This window comes from Pteronotus mesoamericanus, unplaced genomic scaffold (assembly GCF_021234165.1).
Source record: "Pteronotus mesoamericanus isolate MK-2021 breed Mesoamerican mustached bat unplaced genomic scaffold, CSHL_Meso_final contig_116, whole genome shotgun sequence".
NCBI classification, from domain to species: Eukaryota; Metazoa; Chordata; class Mammalia; order Chiroptera; family Mormoopidae; genus Pteronotus; species Pteronotus mesoamericanus.
Window position 1 is genome coordinate 38,218,761 of NW_026555027.1, and position 27,441 is coordinate 38,246,201.

A 27,441-nucleotide genomic window follows, 5' to 3' on the forward strand; every position below is an offset into this window, starting at 1 on the left:
AGTTCTGTTTGGCAGCTATTAAAAGGACCTTGGTTGTTTTTTAACAAGTATGTCAGTAGGAATGCATTACTGGAATTTCCTCTATCAGCAAAAAATTGTCATTCAGGTGACAAAAAGAGGAGAAAAACTGATTTGGAAGTATAAAAGTATAGCAATTACCAGCATTTATGATAACTGCTTGCTGTTCATTGTCAATTAATCATATATACAACAACTGTGTGTCAAATCAATGTTAATGAATACTTTGATTATAAAGCAAAACACTGCATACCTACTTGCTCTTTTGCAGATGACCATCCCACTCATATGAATTAAAAGAAAGACTAAGTGCAGACATTCCAGATCCTGAGTTCTCCTCACTCCAGTTCTTTTCATGGCTCAGGGCCCATTACTGACAGCTGGATTAACCTGACTTCATCCTGCCTGCTGTTTAGTGGGTTTATAAATGGCACCAGCAGAAGAATATATGCAAAGGAATGTTTATCCAGCTCAGTTACCTTTATCTGAGTCCAGAGAAACTACAGTCATTCAATTACTGACATTTTACTAGCCACTGCAGGAGTTAATACAAAATCATTAAACTAAAAAATGAATGGGTTTTGGTGTTATAAGTTAGAACCTTTAATGTTATACAAAAACATTCAGGTTACTTTGTGCCTCCAATGTCACATTTACATTAAGGGTGTGTTTGGGGGGGAGGGTATATTTGACAGGTGATCTTATAAACAAATAGAACATGGGAGGTAAACATTATCTCAGAAAAAGTAGTATGGTGCAAGACCTATATTTGGGAGATGCAGCACCCCTTTGAAAAGGTTAGAAATCAGAGGAGAAGGATGGGATGCAGGAGACAAGATGCTCTTTAATGAACCAAACCTTTCAAGCCTACATATACCATTACTTTCTCGCAAATGGAGGCTATATGCCAAGATAAACTTCAATTCTAAAAATGAAGATTTTTAAAAATAATATTATTCACAATCACAATCTAGAAAGTCAGTCAGTAATAGTGACATATTGTTTTTGCATTTTCAAGTTAGTGTTCAATCATAAAATGCAAAATACAACTGTTTCACAACACCCAACATTCAAGCACATCATAAATAAACATGCAATAGATGACAGCTAAATCTACAATCAAGAATTCTCCCCAAACTAAATACACAATTTAGGCAAAATAAAATTACATATTATACAAAGGAACAAGAAAAATGAGTGCCACAGAGTTCACAAATAACTGCCAGGAACAACTTCTCTAGGAAAAAAAATAAACTAAAACTGTGAATAACTACAGGAGAGTCCAGAGAAAATGCAAACAGGGGAATGGGAGGATTAAAAAGGTCCAAACCTATTTAGCTCTTGTATCAGGTTCAGTTATATAGATACAATTTAGCATGTACCACTTAGTACTTACTCTGCACATAGTTGCTAAATATAAGTTATTAGGGAAATCAAATTATTAACGTCCTTGAGCAAGCACTAATTAAAGGGACCATAATGAATCAAGTCAGTCGTCACTTACAGTACTACATGTCAAATACATTCAATTTTCAAAAGAGAAAAAAAAAACCAGCTAATTTTATTCCCTAGGACGTATTTGTTGAATATGGCAATCTAGTTCATAAAAGTACAAAATGGTGATGACCAAAGTAATTTGCTTAGGGTGAACTTTCTAGAGATAAAATTGAGGGGAAAAAAGTCACATCCTTAATAAAAACATCCTACAATAAATATACTTTTCTCTTCATTAGTTTTAATGTCTAGGGGAGGGTGGCTTATTTTATTTGAAACCAAGTATCACAATGTGATCCCTTTTCAACAAGCAACGAAGTTTATGGATGCAGAAACTGAAGATCTGAAAAATTAAGGAATTTGGGGTGGGGGAACAAATTTTTAACAGATAATATAATCCAATGCTAACAACAGTAATAATAGAATGATCACCACATCAAGTATTTAAGATGAAAACAATTCAAGTGATTTTATCCCCTCTGGAGATGGATACCATCTGGCCCAGTCAACATTAAACACTGTTTGCAGAGAATAAATATTAGATGTTCTTGCTGAAAAACATTATTTTTAAATCATACATTTATCAAAACAGAACCAAACATTCGTAAGGTGTTTTTCGGAATTCCTGACTAAGAGCTGACATAATGAGACAAGCAAGAAGGAAATTTTATTTTCCTTTGTGGTAAGTCTTTACAAACCAGCTTCTTAGTATCTCTGCACAGATACTTGGTCATCATGGTTTCTTTATCTCTTATCTCCTACTCCGATTCAGTACTATTTTATGGGGGAAGGTAGCAATATTAAGATTCTAATTTCTTCTATTTTGCTTTAACTTTTTTAAGAGAAATATTTATGGCCTAAAAGAGTAATTTACCTCATAGTTCTTAGATGCTTAATGACTGGTTCTCATTACGTATTCCTTGTAAATTATGGTGAAAAATACACTGAATCCCAAGAGAGGGGATTTCTGGACTACATGATTCCAAGATTGAATCAAAAGCAAAACTTTTATGTACAAATGGAAATCAGAATCAAGAAAGAGCCTTTGGAAAGTGCTGAGATGGGTCAGGTTCTGAGCTCTGTTGGAAACCTGTCCCTAGCTGACAGAACCATAAATTTCTTAAACTCTTTTCCATCTCCTATTTCTATTAAGTACTTTCAAAAGAAATATCTGGTGGTATTACTTGCGCTAGAAACACGTCTCATCATTCCTGCAAAACCTTACCTACAAACACAAGCACACCACTTTGACCGGCAGCTCCCTCTTTAGGAGATACTCTCACATTCCGAATCGCAATGTGTACATTCATGCTTTCTACTTTCTCTGAAATATTACTAGATATTTTTCTTTCAAGATACTGTGAACACGCTACATACCTGATGTAAAGTTCTGACTGTCCTAAAACTAATATAGATCAATGGCTATCATACTTTATTATGCCTGAGAATCACCTGGGGCATTGTAAAATGTAAATTCCTGGGCCCCATTCACTGTGCTCTATGTGATTCTGATGCAGGTGATCCAAAGGATCAAACTTCAGAATTCTGGTATAGGCAGTTCTTAAATGATGAAAATAGGAAGTTACATATTTTATGAATGGACTGGTGTTTACATTTTTAGAGATGTGGCTTAACATCATACTTCATCACCAGTACACTGCTGTATAAAGTATAAAGCTTTCTAAAGAATGCACAAAGAATAACAAAGAATACAGTAAACAGTTTTAAAGAACTTTTGATAAATATCAGTCTACCATACAAAGGTTTTTTTAAAAAATATAATTCTTGATTTATTTTCAATGCAACATAAAACACCTCAGGACTTGGAATTTAGAAGGGTTTACTCTGAGAACATAACCAACTTTAAAAAGACTTTTGGTTAATATTTAATCACTTGGTACTCTTCCAGAAATTAATCCAGACTATTATTTTACTGCCCCCTTTTCTTGCTGTATTCTCTTGTAGCAACATAAAACATCAATCTGCAGGCTCCTATTTGGAAACAAGACGACTTGCGCGTTCATTAACATCTCTAACTTCGCCTTGCCCTATGTCGCCACAGCACAGGCTGAACCCTAAGATGCTGCTGAGTTATTCAGCTGTTTCTGATCTCCAGAAATAACAGTTTTGGGTCAACCTAAATAAATGCCTTTACAATACATCTACAAGCTATTACAATATATTGCGCATCCACTGATCCCTCATAATGTATTTTGCTTTATGTCCAACGCCTCAAAACTCTGGCTTGAACAGTGGTCTGGTTCTAAGGCAGAAAAAAGTTTATTTTGGCCCAACAAATTCTTACCATTTTGACCAAAAGTACTAAATAACAATACCCAAACATGTGCATATTTATTATATATGTAACAATCACTAGGTCCATTTTTTTCCACTTTATTAATCATTTTCTTATTCAAAATATTCTATGGATGTCCTCTTTGGATCTGCCTTCAATGCCAGTTTACCAGTAGAGAAAGAAAACAAGATCTATTAATTTTAGAGCTTTATAGCAAGTTATTCTGCGTCAGTTGGTTACTTTCATTTCTTCTCTCTTTTCTCCTCCCTGCCTTTGTTGGACATCACTTTCCCAGCTGTTCCAGGCCAGAGAGGAGCAGTGAGGCTTGAAAACAGAAAACCTCCACCCAAGGGAAAAGCTCAGAACTAGAGTGCAGCTGAGAACATCTCAGCAAGCATTGGGATATAAGATCTAAGCTCATGTTTGCACTCACTTTATAAGGAAGGACAACTAGCTGAGCCCTATAAGAACAGTAACTGAAGTTTCAAAACCAAAACTGAGAGCTCAATATCCTACTCTATTTTTTCTGTCTTCCCTCACACACAACTACCAAAATTATGTTTTATACCATACCTCACCTTCCTACTAAAACATTCCAATAAATTTAAGCTATATTTCTAAAATTGAACCACTCCAGCATGACACTTTCAAAGCACAAAATAATTCCATCTCACATTAACAACCTGCACTTGATGTTGCTGTCAACCTTTCCCCCATCTTATGCCCCATCCAACCCAAGTTTAACCTCTTATACTGGTTGGGGTTTTTTGTTTTTTTGTTTTTTTTGCTTGCTTAATCCATTCCACATTTTCCCTTGTAGTTTTCCTTCTGTTTTATGACAACACTTCTGTCTAGAAAACTGATCCTTCATTTATTTAACATTTTTTTTTTTACAAATGACTTTCAGTAATTTACATTAATTAATTAACCCCCAATAAAGACATTAGTAAGAATTTAGGTCAAGGATACACTTAATCAATTTGGATAATATTTATAAAGGCATTCTGAAAAAATACAGTTAATTTAGCTTTTGAAATGCTAACTACAATTAAGACCAGGAACATTTAGCTAAGGATTCTGAATATACATTATTAAATTGATGCTATCTGAGAGTTTATATGTTCCTGTATACAATAGTCTCATTTCAGAACAAATCATAAAAATGATTTTTGAACAGTGAAACCCAAACCATTACTTACAAATATTTCCCTGAGATGATTCTAACATATTTGAAAGAGTCAGAGAGTTAAACCATGCAGTAACACATAGCTTTAAAATGGCAGTCCAGACATTTAAGGAAACATACAAAGTTCAACAGTTTGGACTGATACAAATTTCAAATGCATAAAAGGTTATTTTGAGAATATTAAAATAATTTGAGGCCTATTTACTTTATGAAAGTACTCACCTGACTCTTGCAAGTATCTATATACCAAGAAGTTGACCTCATCACTGCTTATACTCATCTTTATTCCCACTTAAACCATGAGGTCACAACACAGGATATAACCCTAAAAATAAAACAAAGTTAATTAAGTATTTTCTCAATATAATATGCTTAAACAAAATGTAAACAATGTTGTAAAAACCATTTGATTTCATTCAATAATGAAAATAAGTTCTACATTGCCTAATAAGAAACCCTACAAATAAAGTTACTTCCAATAGTAATAGATTACATAACTCAAACATGGTTGGGTCTATTTTTCTGCAAGATAACATATTGACAAAAATGATTCAAAATGTATAAAAAGGCTTTAGCATCACACTTTATCAGAGCATAAAAAGTTTATCCTTTTTTTCTCAACTGTAAAAACAGTAAATTTTAAGAATCATATTATTATTTACTTAGGAAAGACTGATTTTAGACCACAGGCCAAGAAGGGAGGAAGGTGGACTTGTTTTTGTCTACAGAATTTCATAGGGTTTGAAGTCTCTATAGAGTCAACATCTAATCTACAATGTTCAAGTTCCCAAAAGCTGTAGGTATATGAGACAGAGAGGCTAGAATACAATTCTGAAAACTCAAATGAGCTCTTTTCTTAATGGATATCCTTAAACCTTGAACTGGGAGGAAGGGAAAACAGTAAACTACGACACAACAAATACATCTAATTATACTTATTAATCCATTCTCATGCCACAGAAGTGATTTAAAGCAGTAGCTGGCAACCTTTTTTTTTGTTCAGGGCCAGACAGTGAATGCAGTAAGGCTTTGAGAGCTACAGTCTCTGTCACTGCTACTCAACTCTGCGACTGCAGCACAAAAGCAGCAGCGAACAATATGTAAACAAGTGACTGTGACCATTTTCCAATAAAACATTATTTAGGGATACTGAAATTTGAACGTTACATGAATGTGTCATAATTTTTTTTATTTCCAAGCCCTAAAAAAACATTCTTAAGATGTAGTCTTTATAAAAGGCCAATCATCCGGATTTGGTCCACAGACTAAAGTTTCTTGGTCCCTTGTTTACAAAAGATGTGCTAACATCTAGTATAAAAGGGTATCTAACATTATGGGTCCATACTGATTTTTCTGCCACCTCACGGATCCTTTATGATAAAGAGTTCACAGTATGCTTTAAAATCACAAATCAACAGCCCTGACGACCACTGGTGTGGCTCCATTGGTTAGGTGTCCTCCCACAAAGCAAACGGCCTCCAGTTTAATTCCCAGTTGGGGCACATGCTTATTAGTTGCAGGTTCAGTCCTGGTTGGGGCATGTAAGAGAGCCAACTGGGCAATGTTTCTCTCCCTCTCTTTTTTCTTCCCTTCCCCTCTCTCTAAAAATAAATAAATAAAATCCTTTTGGAAGAAAGTCACATATTAACAAGCACTTGAGTTGGCTACTACATGACAGGAACTTCCTTAAATTGTGGAAAGAGTGGCCACTAAGCACTCATCAAGCTTGTATCTCAGAAAGGAAAAAAAGAGAAACAAGGAATTGCAACAATTTTTCAATGGATACACACAGAAGAGACCCTAATTTAGTAGCCTGGGAATACAGCTTAAGGAAAGTGTCACTGGTGTTTAGACCTGAAGGACAGGAGCAAAGTGAGAACAGGAAAATTTAGGGGAGTAAGGCAGGGAATGGAAGCACCTCTGTAAGTAGTAACATTCAACAAAAATGCTGGGTAAGGAAAGAGTAACAACAAATCATGAGGTAAGGCTTGAAACAGACAAAAACTGTATTTTGAGGGGCCTTGAAAGCATCACCTAGGGAAAATGAGTGGACTAACAAGGTTCAAGCAGCATAGGTGAATGACCTGATTTACATTTTTAAAAGATTATCCTGGATCTAATATGAAGAACAGACTGAAAGGAAACTGGACTGGAAAAGAGGAGCAAAGAGTTAGAAGAGTGTTGCAGAAATCTAGCAGAAGAACTAAAACAACAACAACAACAACAACAACAACAACAACCAACAACCCTGGACCGTGTGCCACTGGAGGTAGAGAGAAGTACAGGGATTCCTAAGATATTTAGGAAGCAGACTCAGGGTGGCTGGACACAGGTGGGGAAAAAGGAAGACTCAAAGGTCTTTTAGGACATCTGTACAGCTGGTATTTCCATTTACTGAGATGAGAAACTATGAGGAAGAGTAAGAACTATCTTGATGTAAAGAAGGCACCTCTCCCCCCAAAAATAGTAACTCAAAAGAGTACAATTAATCACCCGAATAATCAACATACAGAATCCCCCTTACCCATGGAGACATGTTACAAGAACCTCAGTGCCTGAAACCACAGATAGTACTAAACCCTGCATATCGCACTGTTTTTTCCTATGTATAAATATCTATGATAAAGTTTAATTTATAAATTGGCACATTAGATTAACAATAATAAAAGTACACATTTATAAAAATATGCTGTATTAGAAGTTATGTAAATGTGGTCTCTCATTTCAGAAGATCCCTTGCTGGAATCTCTGTACAGACTCAATGCTTTCTAGCACGTTATTTTCAATCAAAATATGCTTCTGCTCATGTCTTCCACCCACATAGTGCCTTTTCCATCTTCTTCTTATGAATAGAACTAAATTTGTGATAATTTCACAATATGTATGTGTGTATATATTATGTTGTATACCTGAAACTAACAATGTTTTATGTCAATTATATCTCAGAAAAACCAGGGGGAAAACCACTTACAGTTGTACCAGAGGACATAAAACAAAGGTTGAAGCCAACAATGTTTATAAGAAGAAAATGAACTTACTTGACATAGATAAGCAAAAAAATTTCATTCCCTGCCCCCTAACTTTTAACATTTTAATTTTGATTAAAACTTATAAACTAACTACTTCAGTGTTCCAAACCAGGTAGAACATGGTTTATTTTTTATTTTTTTACCTTTTTATTGAATTTACTGGGGTGACATTGGTTTAATAAAATTATATAGGTTTCAGGTGTACAATTCTATAATAAATCACTGTATATTGTATTGTGCTCACCACCCCAAGTCCCCTTCCATCACCATTTATCCCCCCATACCCTTGTCTACCTCCCCCCAATTCCCTTTTTTCCTGGTATTCACATTATCTGGGCCTATGAAGTGCTTCTTTTTCTTTTTTTGCGTAACCCCGTCACCTTTCTCACCCAGCCCAATCCCCCTCCCCTCTGACAGCTGTCAGTCTGTTCTCTATTGAGTCTGCTTCTATTTTGTTTGTTAGTTTATTCTGTTGATTAGATTCCACATATGAGTGAGATTATAAGGTATCTGTCTTTCTCTGACTGGCTTATTTCCCTTAGCATAATATTCTCCAGGTCCATCCATGTTGTCACAAAAAGTAAGATTTCCTTCTTTTTTAAGGCCAAGTATTGGTCCATTGTGTAAATGTACCACATCTTTTTTATCCACTCATCTACTGATGGACACTTGGGCTGCTTCCAAATCTTGGCTATTGTAAATAATGCGGCAATGAACACAAGAGTGCATATAATCTTTCAGATCAGTGCTTCCAGCTTCTTTAGCTATATTCCCAGAAGTGAAATTGCTAGGTCATAAGGCAGTTCCATTTTTAATTTTCTGAGATAACTCCATACTGCTCTCCATACAGTGGCTGCACCAGTCTGCATTCCCACCAACTGTGCACAAGGGTTTCCCTTTTCTCCACAGCCTCGCTAGCACTTGTTTGTTGATTTTTTGATGATGGCCACTATCACAGGTTGTGAGGTGGTATCTTACTGTGGTTTTAACTTGCATTTTTCTGATGATTAGTGATGTTGAGCATCTTTTCAACTGTTATTGATCATCTGTATGTCCTCTTTGGAGAAATGTCCGTTCAGGTCCTCTGTCCATTTTTTAATTGGATTGTTTATTTATTTGGTGTTGATTTTTGTAAGTTCTTTATAAATTTTGGATATTAGCTCCTTATCAGATGTATCACTGGCAAATATGTTCTCCCATTCAGTGGGGAATTCTTTTCACTTTGTTGATGTTTTCCTTTGCTATGCGAAACTTTTTTAGTTCGATGTAGTCCCACTTGTTTATTTTTTGTTTCCCTTGCTCAAAGTGATATTATCAGAAAAAAATATTGCCATGAGAAATAGCTGAGAATGTTTTCTTCTGTGACTGAGTCTAACATTTAATTCTTTAATCCCTTTTGAGTTTATTCTTGTGTGTGGTGTAAGAAGGCCGTCTTCATTTTTTTGTACATATCTGACAAATACATGCCTTTTCCTCCTTAACTAAGCACTGACCACACACTGTGACCCTAACTTTTGCAATCTGAGGTGCAAGAACAAAACTGGTACAAATTTCTTTTCCCTTCTTCAAAATATCTTAAAGAGAAGATACTGTTTTATGAAAGATCTTAGCAATTTCAGCATATGATGTTTTTTCTTTGCTTATTACAGTAAGACCTTTTACCTGTTCACTTAAAAGAAGCACTTCACAACTTCTCTTTGGCATATCTGAACTGCCAGCTTCCTCTCTGGGTCATTATGAAGTAAAATAAGGGTCACTTGAACACAAGCACTGCTGTATTGTGACAACGGATCTGATAACCAAGACGGACGCTAAGATGACTGACGGGCAGGTAGCATACAGTGTAGAGATGCAGACAAAGGGACAAGTCATGTCTCGGGCAGGACAGAGCAAAATGGCATGAGATTTCATCATGCTACTCAGAATAGTACACACTTTAAAACTTGTGAATTGTTCATATCTGGAATTTTCCATTTAATATTCATTGTTAGACCAATTCTGACCACAGGTAACTGAAAGCATGGAAAATGAAACCACGAATAAGGAGGGACTACTGCACTTACATCACCTTGGGGTGGTAAACCAATCCAAACGCTGATAGATGCATTTGTGAAGTGAGGTAGTGACCAGCGAGCAGTAAACACTACAACGGCTATGTAATATATAAATAAAGATTATGGGGAGGAAATGTATTAAAGCACTTCTTCTGACCAATTTATCCTATTCATGCAGTCGATACTTAGAGCACTTCCCCTGTACCGATGTGCCAGGTACTCTGACAGATGCTAGAGACACAACTAAACAAAGCAGACCAGGGCTAGACCTTATGACTTTACAGGTTGTTGGGGAGAGAGACAACAATTAATCCAACTTAGATGAGAGAAAATAACATAAAATTATGAGAGCACACACCATGAGCCTGAGTGTTCAGGTAGGCAAAGTATGTAAAATATAAGTGACCTACATACAGGTTTCTGTAATAGGCACAGTGTTTAAGAAGCTAATATTCCTTTTCATTCAAAATATCTAAAGTATATGAACTTACTTTTGCTCCTATCTGTAGGCACACTGCTATTTCATTGATTTGCATATCAAATAAATTGTGGTGAAAGAATATTCACATTTATGAGTAAATGCTATATGCTATGTATGGGGCTAGGCCTTATCCACATTCGATTTCCTCTTCAGTGTTATATTCCTCATTTTTAGACAAGAGCACTGACATTAGAACAGCGTTTCTATACATAGATCTGTGTATTCAGAAATGTTATTCAAATAGTAAACTAACTTCCCTCGGTGTACGAAAAAATGAAAAAATAGTATGGAATGTTTAATGCAGAATAATGTAATGACAATAAAGAATCAAAATTCTTAGCACTAGAGGGTCATTAAGGGGTTGCTAATTCCACGTTGTGATCTAACCTGCCAAGGCCCCATACTGGTATCACTGCACAGCTTACACTGACTGTGGCGAGAAGAACAACCCAAAATCATCAGCCAGTCTCTGCAGTCACAAACAGACCACTGCAATACCTTGCTAAAAAACAGTTGATAAACCCACGCAGAATCATGTAACAAAAACATTAGTTTTGCTGGGGCTGAGTTCTCAATCTGCTGGGAAGCAAAGTTAACAGTTCAGTTGTTGCCCTGCAACCCACTGAGTTATCACAGAGAACTATCGAAATGTCTTATTAAAACCAAGACACACAGTGAAAATACCCAATTACCATATTGTAACTAACAAAAAGAAAACAAAGTGTGCGTGTATGTGGAGGGGAACTGAAATAAGAGGCGACAGATTAAATCAATCTATCCATTGGTGAAGTCATGGTGTTTAGCTGCCATGTTGTAGGCTACACAGAATTCCTATGTTGAGCCCTTACTTCCACTACCTCAGAATGTGCCTGTATTTGGTGATGGATCTTTAAAGAGGTGATTAAGTTAAAATGAAGCCAAAAGAGCAGACCTTCAATGATGTGAATATGACCCAATAGGACTGGTATCCTTGCAAGAGAAGGAAGAGACATCAGGATGGATGCGCACAGAGGCAAGACACAGTGAGAAAGTGGCCATCTGCAAGTCAAGGAATGAGGCCTCAAAAGAAACCAAAACCTGTTGGCACCTTGACCTTGGCCTTCCGACTTCTGGCACTGTGAGAAAATAAATTTCTACTTTTTAAGCTATCTAATCTATGGTAATTGGTTATGGAAACCCTGGGAAATTGATACACACCCATTTTATACCACAAATTCTTAAAAGCTCTCTATCTGATCATTCATTAGAGACCTTTAAAATTAAGTTCACAATTGCTAGGATATGCCTTTTTGAGAATTTGCCTCTGTCTATCTTTAGGAACCCACCCTGCCCTGTAATTATCAAAGATGATGAGATTAGCAGAATATACTAACACTTCAGAATCTTCTGCTCTCCACTGGCCCCTTCTTCTTATGACCCCGCCCTCCACAAATCATTTCGGGAACAGCAGCCAAAAAGTGTATTACTCTTAATTTCCCAGACTAAAAATAATAATTAAAACTCTTACCACTGTTAGGTAATAACACTTCGGTGTGGATAAAATATAGAGTACAATGAAGGAAGGTATACTTTAAGACTGAGCCCGAAGTCTTTGGTAATATAGCTTAAAATGTGCATAAAGTACATTCTCAATTTTTGCTGTGCTAAATCTTATGAGGTTTTACAAAATTTTACTAAACTAAATGAAATAATGTTTACCAAATTACTCTTGTAAACTATAAAGTTACCACATTAGGATTTAGGAACAATCTGACATATTCTCAAGAAGAAACACTAACTCTAAATGAAATACATATTTCAGCTTATTTTTTATATAATACTAATCAAACTAAAAACAAAAAACAAAATCAATTTGGCTAATTTCTTAAAACATTAATGACAAACAACAGTGTATTTACTTTTCTATGTATTAACCCTGAAGTACAACTATGATTTGTCACACATTTTAAGGTTATCTTTTCATGGCTGCCTGTAACATTAAGTGCAAAAGGACGCAAAGTAGTGTATTTCTTTACAACAAACAAAAGTGCTACCATTCATAACATTAGGATAAGTGCTGAGTTTAAACTGTATTTTAAAAGACCCAATCTCATTAGATAATTTTTACTCACATGATTAAAAAAAAAAAAAAGATGGTATCCTTTTAAAATAAATCAGTACGTTTTTAAAGAGGGTATTCTTTAATAATTCCAATGTCAGGTCCCAGTAAAAAGTTTATAGCATTCCTTCTCCCCTCCCCACCACCTGCCCCAAGAAAAATAATACATTTTTTTAAATAAAAAAAGTAGACAAGACAGTTTGCGAAGGTAAATGAGCAGACACTGGCACTGTTTTTACCTTCCCAGTTTGACACATGATCTCCTTTTGGATAATTTTCTTAGGAGTGTGCCTGGCAATGTGTACACATATAAAAACTAGTTTACTGTTTTGTTTTTTTAAATAGTTGCGGGCAATTTTTGTGCTGTGAAAATTTCTCCTTTTAGGTTATTACGGTTGTTTGTTTTGTTATCAGACTAATAGTCATCAAAAACCTGAGGCTGGTAAATCTTAAGAGTTTAAAGTATGATTATAACTTGGACAGGATTAACTTCTAAATTATTCTCCTTCCCTTTTTCATTCTAGTCCAGGACTCTCAGATATAAGTTAAAGAAAACATGACAGATGATCTCTTCCACTTTTAAACTTCAATGATCTGAGTCAGTAAAAGTATACAGGGTATCACATATGAATCTTGCAAGCCAACAGAGTACCAGGTAATGCAGTGATTTGTAATAAAGTATTTTTAATAAGCTTATTTACAAAAGTACATACAAAGATTTTAAAAACTATCAGAGCTCAGATGGACATCTCCAAGAATTAGGGGAAGGGAAAACAAATGAGCCCACCTTGTTAAGAAACATTTAAGTACTTATTAGGTGTGATGCCTTTTAGAACCAACTATTATTTATAAACAGTGACTTATATAAAGACATAGACTAATGGTATACCAAATCATTCATTCATTAGTAACAGAGTTCTGATGACAATCATTTATTTCAACTGTGACCAGGGGATTTGCAAATTATGGCCTGTGTGTTAAATACAACCTATCACCTATTTCTGTATAACCCACAATATTCATGATTAAAAAAAAAAAACACAACAACAAAACACAGTGTTTACAGAACATTTGCCATTTGTTTGATGAAAGAGTACACTAATTTTGATTCTCAGTTAAGCAATTCTGAGTTTCAGCAAAACTCTCTAAACTGAGAACAGTAAACTAGCAACCAATCCAAATCACCTTTGATGTGAATTCAACTGACATTAGTTACAGCCCTATTTCTTTTTATATACCCAAAAGGCTTCTGATGAGCTGCCTCGTAGCCCACAGGTATGGACTTTAACTTCCCAAACATGTAAAGAAATGGCTATTTACACAAGTATCTTCTAAGGTCCCTTTAAAATATAAGCCTCCATGATTCAGTAAATATGTGTTGAATGATTAAATAAAATTATAATCAAGATATACTGACAGAGGGATGAAGGAGGACAAAAAATTAAAACACTAGGGAAACAGAGATAGGCCAAATTTCTGGTACATCTTTTTCAATTACTGAGCAGAAATGAGTCATAGGACTTAGCAAACGATTGTCAGTGTGGAAAGGAAATTCCTAGAAACTAAAGTTAGGTATGAAAATAAAAATCAACAAGTTAGTTCCCTCCTACTAGAAAGAAAAGCTTCGACTTCATTTGAATGGGAACAAATACAAGAAAGGTAACAAAATTTTCTCCATTAAAACAAACTTATTATTGTAGCTTTTAAACAGTTTTGAAGATATGGAAGACTGAAAAAGCTAAAACTTTAAAAGAACAATTACATCAATGGATGGAAACCTGGCTTAAAACTGAGACATTCTAAGCAACATAAAGAGAAAAAGGTTCCGAATGTAACAAACTCACAGAGTTATAACCATCTTTATAGAACAGTTTACTGGGTAAGGAACAGGTAGATATTCCTTGATTCCTCAGAAGGACAAAAAAAAAAAAAACAAACCTAAGCAGACAATATTAAGAGTACTGACCCCTATTGAATCAAAGAAAATGTCCATGGACTAATTATACTTAGTAAATTCCTTACAAGAAGGGGAGAAGTAAAAATGTGTAGAAGATTGTTCTGCTGGCAGAAATGTGGGATTAATATAGATCAAGTGTCCGACAATGGGAAAAAAAATTTGTGAAGAGATCAACATTCATTCCAATGGGCAATCAATGCCGTTCCAATCAAGTGAAGACAATTTAAACCAAGTTTAATAAACAGATAACATACAGATACACTCGTATACATACAAACACACGTGTGTGTGCACACACGCGCTCTCACACACACACACAAGCTATCGGAAAATCTGAAAGATAAAGGCAAAAGCAAATGGAGTACAAATCGATGACAGATGTGAACTGAAGTAGGCTTTCAAGTTGTATTTTTTTTTAAAAAAGGGAAAATCCATCATGAAAGTTTCACAGGTCAATATCACAGTGTAAGAGAAAACAGTAGTACTAGCCTATTAGATTTTCTGTTTAAAAAACAAACTAAAACCCAGGTAGGAACAAATCAAGTGCATAACTCCATTATCACACTGAGGTCTCATCTGCCTCCTTCCTAAATAATCAATCCAGTCAGGTTACAGGCTACCTGCAAAGACAGATGTCTTAGTAGTATCTTATTAAAAGACACTTCTTTTCATTTCACAGCTAACAATGTTCAAAGTGTTCAAAATTAAAAACCATGTTTATTACCTTTATCAAGCCCACGACATAGTTTGATCATCTTTTAATTTACCAAACAAATTAGGTCTCAAAGTGAGGTCTTTAAATCCATGGGTTCCCAAGATTTTTTAAAAGGTCCAAATTATTTTTGTAATGTTACTAAGCATCACCTGCCTCTTTCACTTAAGTGACATTTATGATGATGTAATAAAGTAATAGTGGGTAAAATCAAGGCAGGAACACCTTACTTTATTAGAAGTGATTATATGCTTCACTATCATGCACTCAATAAAATAAAATAAATAAAATGAAAGAAAGTAAAATAAAAACAATACAATGAAATAAAATTTAAAAACCCCACAAAACTTCTTCACTGAAGAATTTCCATGATGAAGCAGCAACAAAAAAAGAAAAAAATCCTTAGCTCAATTAATGTCTTAATCCTCAAATGCACATACTTTAATATCCTATGTAACAAAACATTCAGTACACATAAAAGTACTTTGTTGCATGCTAAAATGATGAGTCTCAAAGAAAAGCACTGTGTAGCCCTGGCCGGTGTGGCTCAGGGGATTGAGGGCCGGCCTGCAAACCACAGGGTTGTTGGTTCGATTCCCAGTCAAGGCACATGCCTGAGTTGTGGGCCAGGTCTCCAGTGAGAGGCCTATGAGAGGCAAGCACACATTGATGTTTCTGTCCCTCTCTTTTTCCCTCCCTTCCCTTCTGTCTAAAACTAAATAAATTAAATCTTAAAGAAAAGAAAAGCACTGTGTAACTATATGAACTGCAAGCTGAACTGGAATGCCACTTTTACTTCGAAGAACAACAAACACAGTATGACTTTTCAGACTGAAAATTTTGTAGGCATTTTCTTGCCAGTATATAAAGTGAAACTGTCACATTAAAGAAAATAACTAATGTGCTCACAAGGATGAAACTTAAGCTTTTAAGAGAAATTAGTATTTGGAAATTTTATCAGCTACCATGAGCTTGAGAGCCTCCCAATATGTATTCTAATGAGATCAATGGTGATATTGAGTCTGATTTTTTATATTGTATAATGAACATACAGAGAAGACCTTATGCAAAACTCAGTGAACAAATATTTTCTCAATGACCAATACACAAAATTATGTATGAGAAAATCATCCATTCAAAGTTCAAGAGAGAACAATGGATTTTAATGAACACAAAAAGTTCATTGATACAATTCCACATCTTGCCTTAGAACTAACCCTCAAGAAACTATCCACTTGTTGAAATCTGGTGTAGTATCAAAGAACATCATCCAAATTTATTGAAAAAAATTTTATTTTGATTTGAAACATTTACAATTATTTATCTTTGTAAGGCCAATTTCCATAGATTTTTGACTACAATAATACACCTCAATATGTGACTGCAGAAGCAAATGTGAGAACACAGCTGTCTTCCCTTACCAAGCACTCCAATCAGTATCAACATCACTGTAAGTGAAAGAGCCAGACGGTTTATGCCTCATGGTGTGGTGCAAAAGGAAGAAAAAAGACTTCATCATCAGACCTAAAAGTGAATTTAATCAAGCCTCTAACTACCACTTTACAGAAATTATAGGAGTACATGAGAATGTGTTAGCAATACCACAAAGATGTGAAACAGAATGTGGGATATTCAATAGAATAAATGAATGAATGTTTTCTGCAAGTAAGTGGAAGAGACTTAAATTAAGAAACCAAAAGCACTGTGTAGACCTTACTTGGATCCCAATTTAAACTATGTGAAAATGTCATCTAGGAGACAAAAAAAAAAAAATTAATTCCCTTTACTGCTTCCAATTTCTCCTAAAGCTTGTATCTTTTCTGGACTATTGTAACACATGAAGTTGAGCCTGTTCTCTATATTAATGGGAAAGAGAGGGGAAGCTATATATAGGGATGAGGGTAATGAAAGTAAAGACAATACAGCAATTCTTATTTCGTATTCAGCATGTATCCTAGTCTTTTAATCTTTGCTTTGTGTAAAGATCCTGATTTGACTATGGAATGCACTGGGTTTGACTCTTTTCTCTGGAAAGTCACTTGCTATGAGTTTATCTAGCATACTCCAAAGATTTTCATCAGAAATATACCATTTACTACCAAATTGCTGATCAATTTACTGCTTCCCAAGTACAGGTATTAGAATGGCCTTGTTCCTCCACCAGAATGCAAATAGATGCCAGGTGCTCAATATACAGCTTTAAAGAAATAAAACACAGTGGCACAATGGTGGCACGTGCGTGCAGGAGTGCTGGAGCTTCTCTTCACATTCCTCTCAACCTCGTGGCTTTTTTGCAGAAGGAAAGCCATTTAGAGAAAACAGGATGCTATGTACACTCACAGACTTCAACTGCAGAATCAGTTTGTTACATACCAAAAGTATTACATTAAGGAATTAGTAGTAAAGTTTTCCTGAATACCATCTGGCAATCAGATATTTAATCTTTGCTTTATCTCAATCATGTAACTTTCAGAGTACAATGCGCTCTTTTTTGGACAAATAAAAGGAAAAAGTAGTCTTTCAAAAGATTTGAAGCTATTTGTTTACTTGTTTCTTCCAGTAAATAATAATCGAGTGCTTTTCGTTTTCAGTGTCCCCTATTTTCCATCATGCAGTAGAAATGGGCTCACCATTTTATGTATTTATTTTTTGGTGGCCCCTCCTTATATTAGTGGTAAAAAAAGCTTTTAGAGAAATACAACAAAAAAAAAAGTAGCTAGAGGTAATGGTATCAAAATTAATTTTTTTTATTTATATAGACCATTACTCTAAAGAAACAATACTGGACTGTACAATGTGTAGGATAGGTTAAGATTTTTTCAAACACTGTGGTGACTCAACAAATACTCTAGGAATGACAAGTTATTCAGTCATTTAAAAAAAAAGAAAAAGAAAAAGAAAGAAAGAAAGCTACCTAAGAGCAGATAGTTGATCGTTATTATTTACTATTGTACTTGTGTCTGGAATGGAGGCTGACTCACAAAAAGCACTTAATTATTATTTGCTGAAAGAATAAATAAAGCTTTTTTTTTTTTTTTACTAGTCAGAAGTGTTTTAAGAGACCAAAAAAAATGATCTTCACTGATGACTAAAAGTCAGTGGTCCTTTTCATCCTTTCCCAATTTGATCTCCATTACCTCCTATATTTCAGTAAGCTGTATCTCCATTTATCGTTGGCCAAACATCAAACACAAAGAAAAAGACCCACACTCCAGTTCTATCTAGCTCAAGGTTTCTTACTTAGTGTAGTACATCAAAATCACCTGTTACATCTTTTTCAAAGTAATGTCATGAACTTTGTGACAATTCTAAAAGGTCCTAAGTTTTAGCAACTGAGCGGTAGAGCCCAAGAATGTGTATTTTAAAAAGTTCCTCAGGTCTTGAAAACCATGCCTTGCATCATGCCACATACTTCAAATCTTCTCTACCTTTAAATCCTGTATCTGTAAAACAAAACAAAGCGTGCATACCCTTTGCACGCACACGTACTGTTTTACAGTAAACTTCTTAAATCTCTGAACTACTCAGTTCCTAATAGAACAGGTTTTCATGCTCATCTCAGTTACTCACATTTCTCAGCACCCTCAAATCCAGTATCATCTTCCTGGACTATATCTGTTCTCCCTCCAAATTCATGTGAATCTACCGATCAAATATTTCAACAACAAATGCTATGATCTTGACATTCAGCCCAAGGAGTACTGCCAATTCCACCTGAGCATTTGTAACATATGCAAAGCCCAAACAATGATGGTATCCAAAATCATTTTGTACCTGAGCTATTTGGCATTTTATTATGTTTTTAAGTTCCTTATCAAAATTCCCATCATGGATTTTCAAAAATTTTAATTTTCCTCAAGGACCCCATCTCACTGAAACACCCTCAATCTAAGGTGACTTTGCTTCTTTGATAAAAGTTGTTAGAACTTCCTTGACTTTTTGCTCACTTCAAAATCTTTTATTTTTTATTCTCCATATTATTTTTTAGGATTTTATTTTTAGAGAGAGGGTAAGGGAGGCAAACATTGATGTTCGAGAGATACATTGATCGGTTGCCTACTGCACACCCGCAACTGGGTACTGAATCTGCAACCCAGGCATGTGTCCTTATGGGGAACTAAACTAGTGACCTTTCAGTTCACAGGCTGGCATTCAGTCCACTGAGCCACACCAGGCCAGGGCTATACACCATATTATTTTGCGCTGACTTGCTGAAATAAAATATACATACATACATACATATATATATATATATATATAAAGCTCTCTCCCATAGAATCTATTGGGTCTTCTTGCTATACTACTAATCCTTTATTAAGGAACTGGATACAGTGGCTAACCAAAACAACAGCTTTTCTCTATTCCAGTAATAAGCACCTAAAAATACAGATGAGAAAAGAAATATTCCATTTACAAGAGCAGAAAACTATTAAATATTTACCAAAAAGTTAGCAAAATAGGCACAGAATTCAGGTGAGTAAACACAATATTCTCTTGAAAGATACAAAAGCTGAGCAAAGGAAAAGGACAGATTGCTGTTTAGACTTGTGCTGTCACAAGTGACTATCCATCTGAAAGAAAATAAAAGTGGGCCCACAAGGTTTACCATATGCAAAAGTAAATCCCAGCAGGATTTACTAAAATATTTTAATAAATGTGGTATACATGTGTGTATGTATGCATGTACATATACACATACTTCAGATATGCATCGTAAGTAAACTTGTAACACTACATGTTCAATTTAGAAAGCTGGGGAAAAAATCTTTTTAACCACCAAGACTAGAAACTCAAAAACTACACAAGAGAACCATTTCTGAGCACATAAAGATTTACTAGTTATCAAGGAAATAACATATCCAAATAATAAAGACTAAAATTATACTCATTAAAATTAGTAAAATATAAGAGATTTTATATTTCTGGCATAAACATGAGGAAAGGTTATTCTCATTTACTACAAATGGAAATGTGAAGCCCTTGTGAAATACAATCTGACCACCTTTATTAAGAGTAAAAATATTAGCCCTGTCTGGTGTGGCTCAGTAGGACTGAGTGCCAATGCGCAAACTGAAAAGTCACTGGTTCAATTCCCAGTCGGGGCACATGCCTGGGTTGCAGGCAAGGTCCCCAGTTGGAGGTCTCTGAGAGGCAACAAAGCCATGCATCTCTCACATGCTGATGTTTCTCTCCCTCTCTTTCTCCCTCCCTTCCCCTCTCTCTAAAGAATAAAATATTTTTTAAAAAAGTAAAAATACTAGACTGGGCCATACCTTTGTCCCTTTTTTTCAGGTTCAAATGATTTAACAGTTAAAAATTTCATCTAGTTCAACTAATACACATAACTGTAAACCTAGAGAAATAAAAGCACAAGTTTCTGAAGAGGTTTATTTTAACATCACTGTTTTTTAGCATCAAAAGAAATAAAGTACATTAAAGGGGGAGTACCAAAATAAGATTGTGGCACATTGATAATATTCATGTATTATAAGACTTAAAAACACTAAACGGACGGGGAGTGGGGATGAGAACACTACAAGAAGTATAATCACATTCATACACTTAAAGTTATGTGCATTGCATAAAGAAAAAATATTCTTGTTATTGTTAGTTTTGCTTTTGATCTGATAGACTCTAAATAACTTTATTACTACCCACATCCAAATTCAAAGTGTTTTCACACTCCTTGCCTCCCACCTCTTGCCATTTCCAGCATTTGCACAGGCTGAAAAGAAGAGTCGTTAAACTTGCAACATTTGACTTCCTAACTTTGTACTCTCTCCTCTGACTGATTTTCCTTCCTGCCCTAATATGTGTATAGCTGACTTCTTTTTAGTCTTTGTTCTTCGCTCTACTCTCCCACTAACGATCTCATCCACTCTGAAGAATTACAAAACGACCACCAAACACCTCCCAACCTTTCCCACTCCAAGTGTTCCAGCTGACTGAGGCACAAATCCTCTTTTCAGAATCTTACCACTCAGCATTGTCCGGGACAATTTATGCCCTAGGTCCCCAAATTTGTTTCTCCTCTTGCCCATAACTATCACTGATTTACCACACTTTAAACTTTAGTAGCATGTTGGGTTTAACTTCCTAGCTTAGCTTTTACCTGCAATCTTAGATTCTATCTTCTATTACTTAACCAACACCACTTCCAGCCATGTCGTCCTTTCTACAGCTCCTATCACCAGTACAACAGTCTCAAAGGCTCTCAGTCCCTTCCTGTTATCTTCTGACACCCAGGCCTAAAACAACTCTGATTATGTCACATATATTTATTGCTACCTATTAGCTTCCACATTCACCCTAAACCTAAAGCCAGGTATTTAACTTCTCCAGTCTACGGACTCTAAGTATCTATTTAGCCACAGAACACCTTCCTTAAATATACTCTTTAGATGAACACAGATGTTCCTTGACTTTTGATGGGGTTAGGTCCCAAAAACCCATCATAAGTTGAAAATACTGTAAGTTGAAAATGCATTTTAATACACCAAACCTACTGAACATCACTCTGTGCTCACAACACTTACACTAGTCTGCACCTGGGCCCAATCGTCCCTCTGCCATTGTCCAGCATCACAGGAGTATCATGTCACATAGTAACAGGAAAAGATCAAATTCAGATTTCAAAGTACAGTTTATTCTGAATGCTATTGTTTTCACATTATTGTAAAGTTTAAAAATTTTAACTTGAACAATCATAAATCAGGACCATCTGTATATCTGTATCATTCTAACATCCAACAAATTTCCACACTCCTGCTTTTTAGCTCTTTGTTCCAACCACAAGTGTTGAAATTCTTCTGTTATTCTTCAAATCGCATCTCCTTATGTAACTTATTCAAATACCAACATTAAAGATGGCTAGGCACTTTCTTCCTGTATCCCAAGGCATAGTATTTTTACTTTTCAAAATAGGCAGAATGTTGATGTTTTCTTTCAAAGGCTACTGCTTTTGCATAAATAAAAGTCATTTTAAATTCCCTGAGCCCCCGTTTCTTGTTCTGTAAAATAGAAGTAAAATCTAATCTTCAAACCTCGTGAGTAGATAGAAATGCATGAAAAAGCAGTTTATCATCTAAGTGTTAAAGTTGTTCCATATTACCTTTTATTATGCATATTTGTTTTCAACCACTACAAAATTATTAAGCATTTAAAAGGCAGTCTGTTTTTTATAGCCTAACACCCAAGACATAGTAGCTGTTCAAATGTTTTAAAAACATTCATAAATCACAAAATAACTCTCATGCTCCAGCATAAGAAATATAATCTAAGCACAATTTATATACCATTATGCCTTGATCAAAATAAAGCATCTAAAATAAGCCAGTGAGAGAAAGACAAGTGCCATATGATTTCACTCATATGTGGAATCTAATGAACAAATTGAACTAACAAGCAAAATAGAGACAGATTCACAGAGAGCTGGGTGACAGCAAAGAGGGGTGGGGGGTGAGGGTGGGGTTGGGGATGAAGGGATTGAGCAAAGGGAAAAAGGACTCGTGGACGTGAAAATGGACAACAGTGTGGTGATTGTGAGGTGCGGGGGAAAATGTAAGGGGATTAAATAGTAATGGGAAAAAATACAATAAAAATTAAAGCATCTACAGCCCTTCACCCCCACAGACATCTTTTCAGGAAAACTACTGTCACATAATATATCTAGACCTCTGATTTAGTCCACCTGAAACACAGTTAACTGGTAAGTAGACAGGGACCCTTTAAAATGGTTGGTAAATAACTAAGCAGTCGAAGTATCTGTGTGACTGTGATGGTGATGTTCTATCCAATCCAACAAATTTAATCCAAGATCCACAGTTGAATATTAATGCTTTAGTTCACCCTAAATTCAAAAATTCTAAAAGCTGACACCATGGTTATTTCAGTGACATAACACAACTGATTTTTGAAAGTCAATATACAAGAGAAGCATATTAATTTCCATTAAACTGAAAGAATTTTTCCTCACTATTTTACAAAAGCAAAATTAATTATGGACAATGTTTACAAAATTTTTTTGAAAAATGGAAGGGAGAGTAGAAATGATTCTTTGGTCCCACAGAACTCTGTAAACAACATAAAGAGAACTTGAAAAGTCCCTCAGTTACCCTTGAAAACCATATAAGCCTATGTATAATAATATCTTGTTAAACCAGAAAGCAAGAAACCTACCTAAACATACTAGGGTCTTGTCTAAAGGACATAGAAACTACTTAAAGAGGCTATCACTAGCCAAAAATGGGACAATTTGAGCATCAATAGAGAAAAATAACTCAATGACCTAAAACGCAAATGTGTTAAAATAAACCATTTTTTGCTGCAATTGTATTATGCGGTTGGCTAGCATTTCTTGGCATTTTATTTGACAAAAAAAATTGCACTCGTATCTAGTATCTTATCTGCTCTTAGATCTCCTATCTGCACTCTTGTAATTACTTGTAGTTCATTTTTAAAATCTAAATTTGTAACTCTGCAAATCATTCCTGTTATAAATTTTAATCTACTACTGCTAATAGCGCCTAGTAAGGCTACTGTAGTTACGGATAAGGAACCTTCTTACTGAGAGTCTAACTCTTACAAATAATGGTCAAATGCCAAGAAGTAGCAGCGAAAAAAAAAGTCACAAGTAATTGGACTATGTTATGCATATGAAAGTAGATATGGGTAAAAAAGGGAAATGAAGAGTTTGATAGGAATGATGAACAGCAGTTGAGATGAGAAGCAAATCACTTTGTGTGTTCATTTAACAACAAAAAAGCTCACCCTCTATGTGATGTTGCTGAGTTCCATAAACAAACATCAGGCAGCATGATGTTATAGAAAGAGTCCTGGACTGAGTCAGGAGACCTCTGTTCTAGCCCAAGGTCTCAGTTTTCCTCATCTGTAAAATGAGGGTGCTGAATTAGATAATCTGAAAGGTTATCTAACCTTTAACTCCTCTAACTTTAATATTGAGGGGTTCTATGAATTTAGGAAAAAGCAGTAAAAGGCAGGACTTCTGTTAACAGTGAAGTTTTAATGTTAACACTGGAAACAGCAGGTGGAAAGAGGGATGAAAAGAATTTTCATAAAATTTTGAAATGCAAAAAGCAATTACCTTCTAACTCATACCTGTTGTAAAGGTTTTCATGCTATACAAGCCTTAAGAGCACTTTCATCTAAGCTAGGTTAGTTATGAGTGACCAAATTATGATATGAAAAAAATCTATTCACCTTTGGCTTGCCAGACTGCTAAAGTAAATCTAGAAAACAGTAGAGGAACACCTTTGGGGCTAGTAATGACTTCTAGGGATAATGTGTCTCATAACTGTCCTTGGTTAAGTTAACGGAATAAAGAGTACAGTGACAAAAAAAATGGTTAGAGTAAATTAAACAATTATTTAATTTCCAATAAAACAATAATTATGTTTCTGATATCCTTTGTTAATGAGTGTATTTTCCCTATGTTATAACATTTTTCTGGTTAGGTCTCAAAGCAAACCTTGGCTTCTTCTGACAACAAAGCTAATTGAATAAATGACTCCCCGCCAACCAAGTGACACACAGAAACATAAAAAAAGGTGTGTGTGTCTAAGTTTCTATTCCGAAGGAAATCAAGCTTTTATCAATTACAAATAATAGAAAGGCTCTGGTGCCTCAAAAAATGGTGATTTCCTAACTGTAATTTCCTAAATACAATTAACTGCCTGGTTCCAGCTACTCCTCTGAGATCTAACTAAATTATAAGTTTTAAGTTCATAGGTGAGTTGATATTCTATTTTCTACTTATTTATTTTTTGCTTATGTTGATGCTAAGGTTCTGACCTGGCAGGCTTAAATTTCCAGGGACAGGAGAACCAATAAACATATATCAATAATAAAAAAATCTATCAAGTCTATTCTATTGAAGGGTGCAATGACTATATTTAAAGGATATAAAAATAAAATGAAACATTAATAATAAAAAGCTTGTTTTATGCAAATTACCTAAGGGATTATAAAATAACTCGGCATCCACACAATTTCATTTATTTTTCATTTGAACATTTCACCTTGGCAATATAGTACCTAAATATGTTGTTCACAATCACTAATAAAATTTCTCTCTGTCTGGTTGGTAGAAACAGAGGCAAAAATGAAACAGTCTTCATGGTAATGAAATTTGATCTTGGCTAGTCTAAAAATGGTTACGACATCCAAAATGAAACAAGTTTTTTCTTCATATTGAATATATTTTCCATTTTAATTTAGGTATTTTTGATTTATAATCCTAATGAACTTATTAAAATAACCTCAAATTTAATGGTGAACAACAGAATCAGGATGGATGTGCAAAGCATACTTTAGGGCTCTATTTTGATCATCAGCTATTCTCAGCAATTTTCTCCATGACTTTTTCAAAGAGACCTAAACACTATCTTACTAATAAAAATACTAAGGATAAGATACTATCAGTAATATTGTTTTTAGCCAATAATGTACAGTGTAAAACAAGTCCTGCAAAAATTTAGGGCTGAACTGGTCATGGGTAAAACATTCTTCTCTAGGATAGTGTTGGTACAGAGATGAGCAGTTAAAGGAGAAAGTGATGTTTAAAATAACTAGTTGGTATGTCATGTGGCACCCACCAAATTGTCCCTCACTGAATAGCTATCTGTAGAACATAAGTACATTTGTAATTGTTTCTGCCACTTATATAAGTGAGCAGACAATTTCCTGAATGGCCAAACTCTCTCAGGTATCGATAATACAGAACTCCTGGAACAATATAAATGGCTAGAGCTTGGCATGACAAAGTAGCCCATCTGCCTTGAGGAAGTTATAATGCCTAGAAAAAATGGTAATACTTTTCATTATTACAGTACCAGTGGGAAGATTTAAAAAAAAAAAAAAAAAAAAAAAAAAGACCAAAGTCAGTCCCAATCTGGCTACGTTTGGTCATTAGAAAAATATGAAGCCTTTAAAGAATCAAGTAATTACATATAACTTTTCATTTTCTAAAATATATTAATAACTATCTAGTTTTGTTGGACATTCTTATTTCAGGGTTAGGAAAGAAAAATTGGCTATAAAAGTTTTAAATGATTAAATTAATGGTTAAAATATCACATCTCATAATTACAATTTATATTTTAATTTTATTTTTTGCTCATTCTCACTCACAACTTACTCTGATTTCATAAAGGTTATAGCTAATATCGAATATTCTGTCAATATGTTTTAATAGCACTGTGTTTGTCTTTTAGAACTTTCTAAAAGAACCACAAAATTCTGGAAGAATGACATTTTGCTTTTCAACCCAACGACTCAGTAACACTCTGTTAACAATATTCCTAAAATATACATTATTTTTAAAAACAAATTCTAATCATCCAATCTGGCTAATAATTCTAGCATAAAAAATAAGGAACCTTCTTCTCTGGCAATGAATACACCACACTAAAAAAGGTGTCCTAAGCTACACTTCAAAGATGATAACTGGTCAATTAAAAGAATGGAAAGAGAATCTAGTAATTTTCTCTAATAGCATTTTCAAAACTCGTTCAAAATAAGCAACCCCAGGGATTCCATCTCCCATTAATCATACTTGACTCTCAGCATATTCTAATTATGTATCCATTCCACTCCCTCAGCATACACTAATTATGTATCCATTCCCTCAGAATTTATGTATTATAAATTATCCTAATGAGCCTTTGCTATGTCACTTCGAAGTAATCAAATTATCGTGTGGATATGTTTTGTCTTATCATTTTTATTGTTTATATTTCTGTATCTTTCTGCATCCTAAACAATTCAGAGCTCAGTGCACAGGCAGAAAAGTGGCAATGATAAACTCAAACTATTTTCAAATTTAAAGAAATAATTTCAGTTTTGATAACAGCCACTAAAAACGACATATTAACAAGAGGAATATAATATCGTATTATAAAAATTTGCAAACATACTGAAGAACTGAAAGAACTATACTAGGAATATTAACCCAGCCACCACCAAAGACTTTAAAATTTACATTTCCTTGTATTTGTTTTTCCATGTCTATTAATTGGTCTCTATTTTTGAAGCATTTCCAAAGAAGCTGCAGACCTCAGCATAATTCTACCCTATATTCTTCAGTTCGCCTATCACTA

General features: G+C 34.8%; 1 protein-coding gene across 7 annotated transcripts in view; it reads right to left on the bottom strand.

Annotated features, from left to right (window-relative positions):
* TBL1XR1 (TBL1X/Y related 1) overlaps positions 1–27,441 on the bottom strand; it is a 144,093-nt gene that overhangs the window by 35,401 nt on the left and 81,251 nt on the right. For 6 of the 7 annotated variants that reach the window (XM_054580666.1, XM_054580696.1, XM_054580688.1 and 3 more), the window contains one exon: positions 5,217–5,319. The exons of the other annotated variant lie outside the window; for it this stretch is intronic. In XM_054580666.1, coding sequence (XP_054436641.1) covers positions 5,217–5,274 — 58 coding nt within the window. In that variant the 5' untranslated portion in view covers positions 5,275–5,319. The remainder of the gene's footprint in view (positions 1–5,216; positions 5,320–27,441) is intronic. 7 annotated transcript variants of the gene reach the window in all.